Genomic DNA, 13,153 nt, shown 5'->3' with positions numbered 1-13,153 from the left:
GACTTGTATCGCTTGAGTTTCATCCGAAAGAAATTATACGGGAAATTAACAAACGACCAGATACGCAACAATATTAATGGATTGTACAACTTGTTCACTGTTTTTTGTACTTTCTGTGATAATGTTTTGTACCATTAATAAATTCATCTTCTGATTGTATTTACTCGTTCTTTGTGACTCCAGTATGTGTCTCATTACGTGATTCTATAATTATTTCCGTTAGTGTTTATATATATATTATAATAATCTATGAAACTTTGTTTGTTTTCCTTTGAATTTCTCCAAAACTTACTCAAGTTACGTCCTAATTTAGCAATAATAGACTAGAGGGAAGAAAGCTAGTCAACACCGCCAACTCTTGGGACACTCTTTTACCAGCGAATAGTGGGATTCACTGTCATATTATCACGTCTTGATGGCTGAAACAGCGAGAATGTTCGGTGAGAGAGATTTGAACCCGATTGCGAGTCGAGTCACGAAAGTGTTTTTGTCACTATATGTATATCTAATGTACAAGTAGAATAAAAATAGATGAAGGCTAAATTTCCCCACTCTATCCAAAAAAATATTGATCCCGAATTTCCTTTATATTTACATTTAGTCTTTTTTATATACATTGAATATTTCTGATCTAGCATACTATGAGGATAAAAAGAAATACACATCTAATTTCTTTCGCAAATTATGCTTATTAAAGTGTATTGAAATAATGCATTAAATAAGCCATAAATGATTTTTTTTCTGATAAATCAGATATAATCTTTCTTTTCATAAAATGTGCACTTCATTAAACTGAATTACATTAAATCATTAATTATGTGTGGTTGTCAGTTTACATTTATGTCATTAAGAAGGTCGTTCACACTGATGTGCTTCATATTGTAAGTTCCAAATCAGGGGAAAAGACGGTATTACTTCTGAGCCATTAGGTAAAGACAACTGCTTGTATTGTGATTATAATGTTATGTCGGAAATACATTATATTAGAGACACTATTCAAGGTATGACACTAAAAATACACGATAAGATTGATCTTTAAAACATTTTTAATACGTGGAGATCGCTTACATAAAACATGTGCAAACATTGTTAGTATCTAGCACAACTGAGCTAAAGATTGAAATTTACTACACTTGCTTTTGACATAGAAGAGCAGAGGACAATATCGAACAACAATGGCATATTTGTATTCTCTTAAGGATTTTTTTGTATCTACTTCTCCATAGTAAAAATGAGCTTCTAATTGATACAACGTGAAAGTAATTATGAAATGAATTAAAAGTAGCCAAAGCAGGAAAAAGTTTTAGTTTGATCAAATCTTTAATTCATAAAATTTAACTATTCTTCTAGTGAGTGTTAAAAATATTTCCCCTTTGTAAGTAAAACCTGGTTAGTTTGTCTAATTAACAATGCACTATTTATAATCTATACATGGTAAACAGAATAATTTGTGAAAAAATTATATTAACAACGTTAGATGGAGCTTTTTATATTACAGACCATGAGTGCAGATGCTCGTGTATTGTAATGTTAGTGGAAAATTGAATACTTGGAAGTTTGAAACATATTTTTCCTAGATTCATTAATTACTTTACTTGAATACTGTAACGATTATTAGGTATTTGTAGAAAAGTTATCAAGTAAAAATTATATCAGGGCAATGATTCTCATTTCTGCTGATAATTGAAACAACAACTCTGATTAATTTGATTTTCAAGATAAATACACACTTAAATCTTTTTTATAAAACACTGAAATTTCAACATAGTATTGCGACAAACAATAAACAGACGCATTGAGATGAATAATTTGTGTATTGAACATTGTATGGAACTTAACTTTGACGAGTATAATTTTTTAATACCACACGAAGAATTATCAAACAATAACGAATAGTTTCTTCAGATGTTTTACAACGTATAAAACTAAATCATGTTTCATGTTTACTGCATATATATATATATATAAATTTATTGATTTTATATTCCTCAATTTACAAAATAACGAGAGTGACTTTCAACGAAGTTGAGAAAAAATAACTAATTTAGAATAATAGACACGAGATGATATTTTAAGTTATTTAATTATCATTTTAGTCTTTTTTAGTGGGTTTTTTACTGGTTACTTTAGAGAAAAACCACATTGGGCTATTTGCTCAATCCACCGCGGGGAATCGAATCCCGGATTTTAGCAATTTAAATTCTTAAACTTATTGTTGCCCTACCGAGGAACATTTTTAGAGGGTATAACAATGACAAATTTTAAATAATAACTAGCTTTTGCAGTGAATTGAAAAATCTAAATACAGAAAACAAGTGATTTCTGTATCTACGACGAATGAAATAAACTGCAAAGTGAAGCTCAAGTTTTGCTCTTTTGTTATACAAACACAATGTCTTAATTTTCAACACAGTTTAGTTTCATACTGATGCTCTTAATCAAGGAACTTCTTGAAACACCAGTTAGAATTTAGACCCGATTAAGGAAGATTTTTTTATTCTAAGAATATATATATATATATATATATACACAAAAGGCTTAGCTAATACAAAAATCCAATCGTCTTTGTTAGAGGTTTATGAACACGTGCAGAAATAGTAAAATATGAAATAATTTTATTAAGAAACTTTTATGCTCTAAAGTGCGATAATTATATTTTCTATCACAAATTTCTATCCCAATGTCCCTCAGCTGCATCCCTTTTTTACAACTGTTTCACAGTTTCGAAGACTGTGTAGCTGAGGATTTCGACTGAAAAGACACTTGTTTGCCATTGACGTCTTGAGATCTAGAAAATCGAAACGGCATTTGTAATCTGATCATGCGTTTTGGGATTCTGAGTTGGGTGAGTGCCAAGAAAATGAATGCGCCCTGAAGACCGTTGAATATAATAAAGGAATACCACAAGATGTCGCTGTTCGCGTAGGCTGCGAAAAATCCAAATACCCACGTGAGTCCCATGATTAGAGCTAGTTTGATGTAAAGAATAAATCGAACCCTGTCTTTTTTTCCAGTGTTTTCATAGGCAAGTCTTGTGGTTTTGTCTGTTTGGTTTATTTTAATTGCTGTGAAGATAAAACAAGTAAGGTTTGAAATCAGCAACAATCCCAGAGGGGTTGCGAAAAAAACCAACAAAGCCACGCGATTGGAAATCCAGCAGATGCCATCACCATAGCCAGGGTATAAAGGTCCTGTCTTTGCCAAGTTAAAGAGAAGAGCTATGACAACGATAAACAAAGGTGTTAGCCAACCGTAGGCACAGTACTTCAAAAACTGATTCTTAGCATAATTACTTTTTACCAGTTTTAGAGAAGAGAAGGTCTTCCAAATATCAAAAGCAAGAACATTGACCCAAAAGAATGAAGCTAGGAAAAAGTAATGCATAGCGATGCCAACGAAGGAGCATGCCACTTGAAATTCGGTCTTATGAATGCCAAACAAAAACAGTGATTGGGCGAAGAAGAGAGAAATAGACAAAAATAGAACAATTCGTGCCGGTAATTTCTTGCCTTCAGACATAAAGAAATAACTGGATATTTTTCCAAACAAGCAAACTAAAGAAATACTTATGCAGACAACCGTGAGGTAACCATGAGTTTCATCAAATTTAAAAATGTAGTTCCTTTTGAAAATGCATATTAAAATGCTTTTGGATGTTACTGGCTCATATTCTCCCACTTCTAACCTTTTTTTAGTTGGAAGAAGAGTAACGGTATTGTTGTCGCTAACAATGAACGCATCATCAGAAACAGCGATTTTGGAGCAATTAGAATGGATAGTGCTGTTTAACCACCCCACGGAGCCTGAATGAGGTCCGAGCTTCAACTTATTATTACGATCAGATTTCGACTTCTGAAGACAAACTCCGTTTACGTTTTGAAACAAACGTCCACAGAAAACGTTGCGGCATATATTTTTCCATGGATCGTACACATGTAAACGAGGGCAACGTTCTTTTCTTCCAATAACGTTTCCTCCATGTACGAAGTCAATGTCCATAAGTAAAGAATACGAAGGCAGGAGAACTCCTTCTGTCTTTGTTGTCTTCATTAGTTCGGTTGAAGTACAGCTTAAGTGTTCTACATTGATACCGTTACAAAATGCACAATATTTATTTTTATACACCATTCTTATCCCTTTAACCGACACTTTTACAGGCGCATAGTAAGAAAGACATCTCTCATGAATTTTTGTCGTTTTACTTAAACCATCATCTTGTTGAAGTAACCACCAATTCAAACAATTAGAGATAACAGTATTGTCGCAAGATTTTAGAACTTTAAGAGCATCATCTGATAACAAAGGCGGCAAAGAAATAGCATGTGCACATCTGTGACGCTCATCAGATGTCATGTTATTGAAAGTCTCCAGAGAACAATTTATAAGGTGAGATTCCCAAATTGTGATGTTAGTGTCTTCATTACATACAGCACAGTAGATATTTTTGTAAGTGATACCAAATTCCAAGCTGGTTACTGGTATTTTCAAAAATTCATCTGGTGATTGTTGGCTTGATGATTCACATAGTAGCCGAATTTCCACATCCTTCCATTTTGAAGAACAACGAGTCATCATGTAGTAGGTTTTATACGTACGATATTTATCCATCATAGAAACACAGCTCACTCCACGTTGTTCTTCACGTAGAGTTTGCACCGGTGCATCCCAGCAACAGTCACCGTAATCTGAGCAGTCTTTTCTACATGAACAGTTAAAAATACCTTCTTTTAAATGGCGGTTTGGGAAAGAGCAGTAGTAGTGAGCAGAAGAACATTCAAGTTGAGAAGGATGAGATACGTTAAGCTGTACCATTTCGGTTGAAATAGCAGTGAAGGAGTAAAACCCAGGCAATGAAGGTACATGTGATATGAAAGGAAACAAGGGCAGATAGTGTGGACGCCCTGGTTGAGGAATAGTTACCATTTCAATTTCAGAGCTAGGAGTTTGATTTTTGTTCGGTTCGTTGCTAGGTGTAACAGTTGACAAAACTATTTTTATAACATTTCTTTTAGGAACTCTTGCTAGGTAGCTGTTATTAGCAACAAAGTCTGACTCGTTTTTTAAATTAATTGAATCTTCCTGAATAATATTACCTATTCTTTCTGTAATCGTAATATTAGTGGTTAAATCTGTTTTTTCTAAACGATTACGAAACAACATGATGCTCTTGTTTACGCTTTGGTCAGTTACGGTGCTGACATTTATGTTCGAAAATTCTGAAGCCAACTTAGAGAAATCTGTATCTTGTTTAGTGGTTTGCAAGGCATTAACTGTTTCAACAGAACTTACGGTTTCATTTAGGTTGTCTTCACCAAACTGTATTGTTGGAACCATAAGTTGTGGAAATAGAGTCTCATTCTCATACAGTGCTGTTTGAACTGTTGAAATATGTTGACCCTCAAAACATTTGACATGGTGAATAAGTAAATTGGCTATGAAAAGCGTACGAAATATCTCCAAAAACTCTGTCATTATATTCATTAAATTATTCTCTTCAAAAACGCTATTTCGTTTTCTTCAGGAAAAAAGAAGACTCTGAAACAGAAAATAAGATGTTTTATACAATCTGCCCAGAATCTCCAGTTAAATAAGTGTAAACTTAACATGGAATAAAAACAAACGGAAAACAATAAAATGAAAATCAGTACAAATATTAGTTTAATAGGAAAATATTCTCTGAACCTAATTTTAGTCTAAGCCATCCATAAAAAAAAAGAGAGGTCACTTGCTATGAGCACAATGAGCTTTTTATTTAATATATTTGTTTTCAATTCTAAGTCTTTAACATATTTTTTTCAAATTCAGCAAGAGTATTACACATTCCAAAACTACTGGTGGCATTTAGAATATTCATATATTATGTTTCACGTGTATAAGAAGTATTGTTTTAATCGGGGAAATACTTCATGATTTCAGTATATGTTCCGTTCACACATTAAGGATGGGGATTTCTTCTGCAATAACCATGTTAATCACACTTAGAAAAGATAAAATATCGAAATGATTTTATTCAAATATTCATTGAATATATCTCCCTAGTTTCTTTTCTAAATTCAAATAACGTGTATATTTTGATGAGAAAAGTATCTTTTTAGTTGAAAAATCAGCAACTATTTACATTGGACATAAAATCCAAATTAACGGTTGAATATCAAAAGACGAAACTCTGTTTATATGATACAATACTTGAATTATTATGAACTATATAAATTATATCAACGTTAAACAACTGAACGTTTTACAATATTTTAAAAATTCCATTCAAGTGAAAAGCGTCCATTTAGACATCAGAAGGAACGAGTTTCTTCTGTATAAGTTAGTAGAGTTACTGGTCTTAATGAATAATTAAGGACACGAAATGAACAACAGTCCTGTTTTTGCACGTTATCTCAAACCATTTCCTCACATTTTCTACTTCATTAAAGTTTTTCTTTTTTAACTCGTGAGTTACTTTAGTTACTTTTTATTTTTAATTAATTAATACAGATCTATTCTAACATATACTGACAGTGATAATTAAGCTCAGTGACATCCATGATTACAAGATATATTTTGTTGTTTTTCACTCATAAAACCATGAACGGTCTTTGCACATGATGGGGTTGAAACAAAAACTACAATCAATTATGAGCTTTTTCTGGAAGGTAAAAGAAAAGACAAACTATATAGATTTTATATAACTTTGTCATAGTCTGTCTAAGCACCCAGTTATAAGCTGCAATGTCTTTTACAAACAAGTTCAGATATTACTCTATAGAAAAAAAACATGTTTTATGTTATATTGTTGATAAGTAATATCCGGCACACGAAATAAGATATATAAGTGTCTAGAAGAGTAAAGATGGATAAATAACACTTAGATTTCTTAGCAGGGCGCGATAATATCAAAATACTTTTCGCAACATTCAATGACAAAATGTCGATTGAGATTATAATATGTTTAAATCGATAAAAGAATTTGAATTGATATTGATGTTAAATTTTTAACTATTTTATAAAAGTTTAGGAATTTGCTGATATTTCCTTAATCGAAACATTTTAGAATGAATGTGCTTGCATGGGTGTATTTCTATTTTTAGCGCAGAATTAAACAACGGGCTCTGTTCACCGTTGGAAATTCAGTCCCAGATTTTAGCATTTTTTGTTTGAAGTTAAGCACAAAGCTACACAATGGGCTATCTGTGGTCTGCCCACCACGGGTATCGAAACCCGGATTCTAGCGTTGTAAGTCCGCAGACATACCGCTGTGCTACTGGGGCGTGATTTTAGCATTATAATAAGTCTACAAATTACCATTGACCCATCGGAAGACTTTAGATTCAGTAGAAATTTCTGTATATATATATATATTTGGTTAGAATTACTTCATGAATTTATTTTGTTTTTAGGGCCAGGCATGACCTAGTGGTTAGTGTGTTTGGATCGTGAATCCGAAAGTTCATGGTTCGCTTCTCGTTACCGCAAAAAAAAAGTATTGGTTTCTTTGGAAGTTCGCGTAAAGCTACACGAGGGCTATCTGCTCTAGCCGTCCCTAATTTAGCAGTGAAAGACTAGAGGGAAAGCAGCTAGTCATCACCACCCAACGCCAACTATAAAATCTGAATTAGAGCTAAGGTTTAGATTTTTTGAATTACTTCTTTCAAAAGAAATGTCAAGAAAATCACATTAAAAGAAAATTAAAAATCTCAACATTTCAGTGATGTTTTATCAACAATAAAATTTGTGTGGATACATCACAAATAAATTTTCAAAAGCTCAGATCACAATGTCGCACATTTTCTTTTCTGACTCAGACAGTGTGTGTGTGTGTGTGTGTGTGCTCATGTAATGGGCATCTGAGTATTAGTACAGATGTTTATTGGGGTAACAGTTGTTTTATTTGACATATATATTTTCAGTTTGGATGACCCCTCCCAACCTGGTATGACAATCCCACCCTTGTGTGACAATATATAAATGGAGCACCATATTTTTGGGTCAATACAGCAGGTTTTATGTACTTCTGTTGCCTCTTAATAATAGTGTTGGAGTGATTTTAAGACTGTCTTGCCAAAGGTTACCATTCCTTATGTGGAGCTTTCCATAAACCGGCTCATGTCTTATGTTTGTGTCTTCCAAGCTCATGCTTAGGTAGACCAAAGGTACGAAAGCCCAGTGGAACTGCATAAGGGTCTTAGTAACCATGTGTGGTCAAACGAGATATGTTGTGATTTCCATTTCTTCGGCGATCTTTGTAATTAAAACAATCGTTGGTAGTTATTTATTAACTTGTTAATGTTAATAGGATAAAGCTTGCTCTGCTTCATCAAAGAGACTTGTTTTAGTAAAAGAGTTCTCTTTCGTAACAAAAGCCTTTATTTTGTTGATGACAGGGTTGTCCTGATTGGTTTGAGTTGTGGTTTAGAAGTCTATTGATGTCCTAAACGCTTATCTATGCAAGTTTCTTACTTCCATGAAGAATATGGAAGAATTTCTTCTTCCAAGTATTTGGTTCTTTGGATTTATGTCGTTTAACAACTTCATTGTTTCAATATTTCTATTTGGAGGTATTTTGTAAGCATGATCAGTATGGTTCGCTTTAGGAATGTGTAACAGGAGTCTGTCTATGACAAAACTATAGTTGTATAACCATCCCAATATTCGCAAAAAATGTAGCTAATTTACACATTTTTCCATAATCTGTAAAACTCTCTGTAACTGTTGTTGATATTTTCTTGAAGAGAAAACACAGTTTCTTCAAAATCTATATTTGAACGTTTTAAAACATTGCTTTGTTATAAGCAAAGCTGCACAGTGTCTTGGAGATCAGATTTCGAATTATAGCGTTGCAAGCCCTCAAACTTATCTGTGAGCCCTAGGGAAAAGTTTCGCATCATAAATAAAACTGAAGCAATGAGCTACGTATATAAAGGAACGACATCTAAAATTTTAAGGTATCTCTCTCTATATATATAAAAGAATAGGCTCATTTTTTCGTCACATAGAAGTGGTCACTCTTTGAATGTGTTCTATGGCTTGTGGAACATTTTTTGAATTTTTTAATCACCTTTTATTGTTTAGAAGTGTATACTTAGTTCAAAGGTACAATGAGTTACGTCGAATAATTTACGATATTTATCAGTTATACACATTAAGTCAGAAATTTAATTTGTTATTGACACGTGTTAGTCTTAAAACGTTTTTTCAGCATACTCTTAATCAAGAAAATATTTTCTCATGGTGCATTCTAGACTTTTCAGTCCTCAAGATCCTGTATCAGCAGAAAAAATCTTTGATAACAAGGTTTATATATATATTATTGCATAAATTAATTTGAATTAAGATCACTTATTTGCAGTAAAATAGTTTGATAAATTTTATTCCTAGTGTTGTCTTTATTTATTTTTGTAGGAAATTCTCTTTATCACATCCAATGGCTTATCTGTAATCACTAATATAAATTCAATATTCATGGGGAACGACTACTTATTTAACTACGGCCCGGCATGGCCAGGTGGTTAGGGTACTCTACTCGCAATCTGAGGGTCGCGGTTCGAATCTCCGTCCCGCTCTTTCAGCCGTGAGGGCGTTATAATGTGACGGTCAATCCCACTATTCGTTGGTAAAAGGGTAGCCCAAGAGATGGCGGTGGGTGGTGATGACTAGCTGCCTTCCCTCTAGTCTTATACTGCTAAATTAGGGACGGCTAGCGCAGATAGCCCTCGTGTAGTTTTGCGCAAAATTCAAAACAAACAAACTTATCTAACTATCGGTATTGGAACTAAAACATCCAAATTGTTCCTGTTTTCTGTTTGAATTTTAGATTCACCCCACTTCTATATTTCGAATATAGAGATCAATTATATAGATGACGCACCACCACTGTTGTTTAGATCCTATTTTCTCAGATATGTTTCCTACTAGGACATCATTTTAGTCCAGTCCGTATATTGCTTTATAGTGTTCTGTGTGTTTCGTATGTTTGCTACACTAAATATTTCTCAACCCCGTTTCATAATATATATGCATTATGAGTTGCTAAAATTCACATTATGATGTCTGCATTGATGAATGCATATATGTTTATATAATATTTTGAATCTCTCATTTTTATATATTCAATCGAAAGATACAACTGAGACGACACGATACTTTAGACTATTTTAGTAATCGAGTGTAAAGAACAAACCGTTCGTTAACTCGAACATTAGACGATGTAAACATAATACCCATTTGCAACGTGTATCAGAATACCCACGCTGTAGATCCTAAAACGACAAAAAGCTAAAGTGTCTGGTTTCGTCGATGTTTCTGTAGCATGTCGACCCTTTCTCGGTGTAATATTACCTCCTTCACATGACAAGGGGAAACATCAATACATATCTTACAACCGTAAAGGAACAAGAACAAATATTTAATAAGGAGATAGAAACACACACACACACACACACACACATACAAGCTGTTTGATCGATTGTAGCCTGGTGTCCGTAAAAGCTCTGGTACATCTATGGTGGGTAATTAACAGATGTCGAATAGCGTGATTGACAATCATTGTTAAGATTTTAAGCCGAAATAAATTATATTCGAACATAAAAACGTATAAACAATAGAAGAAATGGTTTGAAAATATAACATGCTCTTAGTTAGTGGATTATATCATTACTATGGTTAAAAACATCAGTAATGTAACGTGTATATAGAAAGTTGTTTTGATTTGTTATCAATTTCGCACAAAGCTACTCGAGGGCTAAATGCGCTAGTTGTCCCTAAATTAGCAGTGATAGACTAGAGGAAGGCATTTAGTCAACACCACTTACAGCCAACTCTTGAGCTAGTCTTTTACAAACGAATAATGAGATTGGCCGTGACATTATATCGCTGCCACGGCTGAAAGGACGACTATGTTCGATGATGGGGATTCGAACCCGGGACCCACAGATTACGAGTCGAGCACCCTAATCACCAGGCCATAAAATAAAGATCAAATTAATTAAATTTCACCTTGTTATAAAAATGCTCCGATCTTAAACACGTTTATTTTTTCATACAAAATATGGGAGGTGTATTTCCGGGAAGCCCACTGATAGGGACACGGTTTGGCCTTGTGGTAAAGTTCTGGATTACGGAACTGATGAGCCGGATTCGAATTCGTGCGAAGCCACAATATATTCCTAGCACTTTAAGCTTTGAGTGCGTTATAAGTGTGACCCCGCAGATTGAACAGTGGGTGATGGAGTGTTGTTGACTGGCTTCCTTTACTCTGGTTAGTGATTTGATATAGGGACAGCGATAGATATAGGCGTAGTAGTTTATCATAAATACAAAAATTGATAGATTGCATATTGAACTGCGTAACGTATTTTATTACACCAGATTATTTAGTTTTATTCAGCCACAACGACGAAGGTAATTTTCTAGGAAGCTGTTGCATGGCCCAAAAATGGGTTAAAGAATGTAATATAGAAAAGGTGCTTATTTTTGATAAATATCTAATATCTCAATGATGACGACGTCATTTAAATGGTTTCTGATATAAAGTTGATCTTATAAGTATTTATAAACGACTATAATTATACGTTCATGGAATAAATTATAATTATACCTCACTTCAACTGGAAGTTTATAGAAAATGAACATTTCCCGCAGTGTTGAAACGAAATGATTATCCTTATAATGCCGTTTCGGTTCGTTTATCACACTGTGACATACAGTTTGGCTGCACTTCAACGTTACTTCAAAACGTATAAGCTTCTTTGTATATTACTGTGTTATATTAAATGTCCCGGTATAATATTTCGCTATTAATGATTTCGAAATAAACATTTAAGTGTTAAGTTTGTTTGTAATTAAGCACAAAGCTACACAATGGGCTACCTGTGCTTTGCCCACCACGGGTATCGAAACCCGGATTCTAGCGTTATAAGTCCGCAGACATACAGCTGTGCCACTGAGGAGCAAGGTGTTAAGAGTACAATAAGATAAACGGTAAAGTGTAGGCCATTTCAAATCTGTATGATTTTTCTGTTACCTCATTTGACTGCCTGAAGTGTTGTAAAAGATAAATCATAGAAACATCGAAACATATAAATCATAGACAGGAGTATATATTGTGGCTCGTGAAGTTTTACTTTCAAACATCTTTTCTTTGGTAGAGTCACTTATGGGCTAACAAATATGTTATTTTTTAAATACTTCACACCAGTCATTAACACAGTGCTACTTACCAGTCTATACTGCCGAGTAGTGTTTCAATCTTCCAAACCAGTTCTCTTGTAAAGGTTCTAGGAGGAACTGTTGCTTCCATTTATACCTGATAGAGTATGAACATGCGCCAAGCTCGTGACGGACTTAATCTTCACTCATCTTTCTGCGCCCATGCGCGGATTGTTCCAATTTCTGGGCTTCTGTTGCGTATATTTTATGATTTTTTTTCTGTTAAATAATACGTCATTACCATGATTCACTACGACAGTATTAGAAGACGTTTACGCTCTTATTAAAAATACTTGATCACGTGTATGTGTGTTTGTGTGGATTTCTTATTCATCGAGAACTTTTATTGAAGTTTTTGTAATTAGAATGGTTCTCATTCTGTCGGACATTTTTTTTTGTTGGCCATATTTGTTTTAGACTAGGCTAGAATTTTGTTTGTTGTTAAGCTCAAAAGTACACAATGGGCTGTCTGCGGTCTTCCCACCGAACTATCGAAACCCGATTTTTAGTATTATAAGCCCCCACATATATCGGGGATCTATATTAGAATACTATCAATCTGGTAATACTGCATGTTTAACATGCTTCGAATTCAGATGTTCATGACTAGGAAGAGAATAAATAGTTTAGCTGAAGTGACTATTGTAAATAGTCTATTTAACAACTGCCATGTATATAGCTATTTCAAGTTTATTGTTCAACCACGGCGCTGAATCATGTAAGAATGCTACAAAATGCTTGAATATGTAATAGTAGGCATTTCAAGATGCTTGAATATGCAATAGTAGGCATTTCAAAATACTTGAATATGTAATAGTGGGCATTTCAAAAATGCTTGAATATGTAATAGTAGGCATTTCAAGATGCTTGAATATGCAATAGTAGGCATTTCAAAATACTTGAATATGTAATAGTGGGCATTTCAAAAATGCTTGAATATGTAATAGTAGGCATTTCA

General features: G+C 33.8%; 1 protein-coding gene across 1 annotated transcript; it reads right to left on the bottom strand.

Annotated features, from left to right (window-relative positions):
- Positions 1 to 1,039: 1,039 nt before the first annotated feature.
- LOC106464254 lies at positions 1,040 to 12,247 on the bottom strand. Its single transcript, XM_013924381.2, has 2 exons — positions 12,207 to 12,247; positions 1,040 to 5,535 (listed from the first exon to the last, which is right to left on the bottom strand). The coding sequence occupies exon 2, from the start codon at positions 5,479 to 5,481 to the stop codon at positions 2,716 to 2,718; it is 2,766 nt and encodes a 921-aa protein (XP_013779835.2). The 5' UTR covers positions 5,482 to 5,535; positions 12,207 to 12,247; the 3' UTR covers positions 1,040 to 2,715.
- Positions 12,248 to 13,153: the final 906 nt, after the last annotated feature.

Source organism: Limulus polyphemus, unplaced genomic scaffold, assembly GCF_000517525.1.
Source record: "Limulus polyphemus unplaced genomic scaffold, Limulus_polyphemus-2.1.2 Scaffold1600, whole genome shotgun sequence".
NCBI lineage: Eukaryota > Metazoa > Arthropoda > Merostomata > Xiphosura > Limulidae > Limulus > Limulus polyphemus.
The sequence above is the reverse complement of the archived record's forward strand: the minus strand, read 5'-3'. Positions and strand labels throughout refer to the sequence as shown.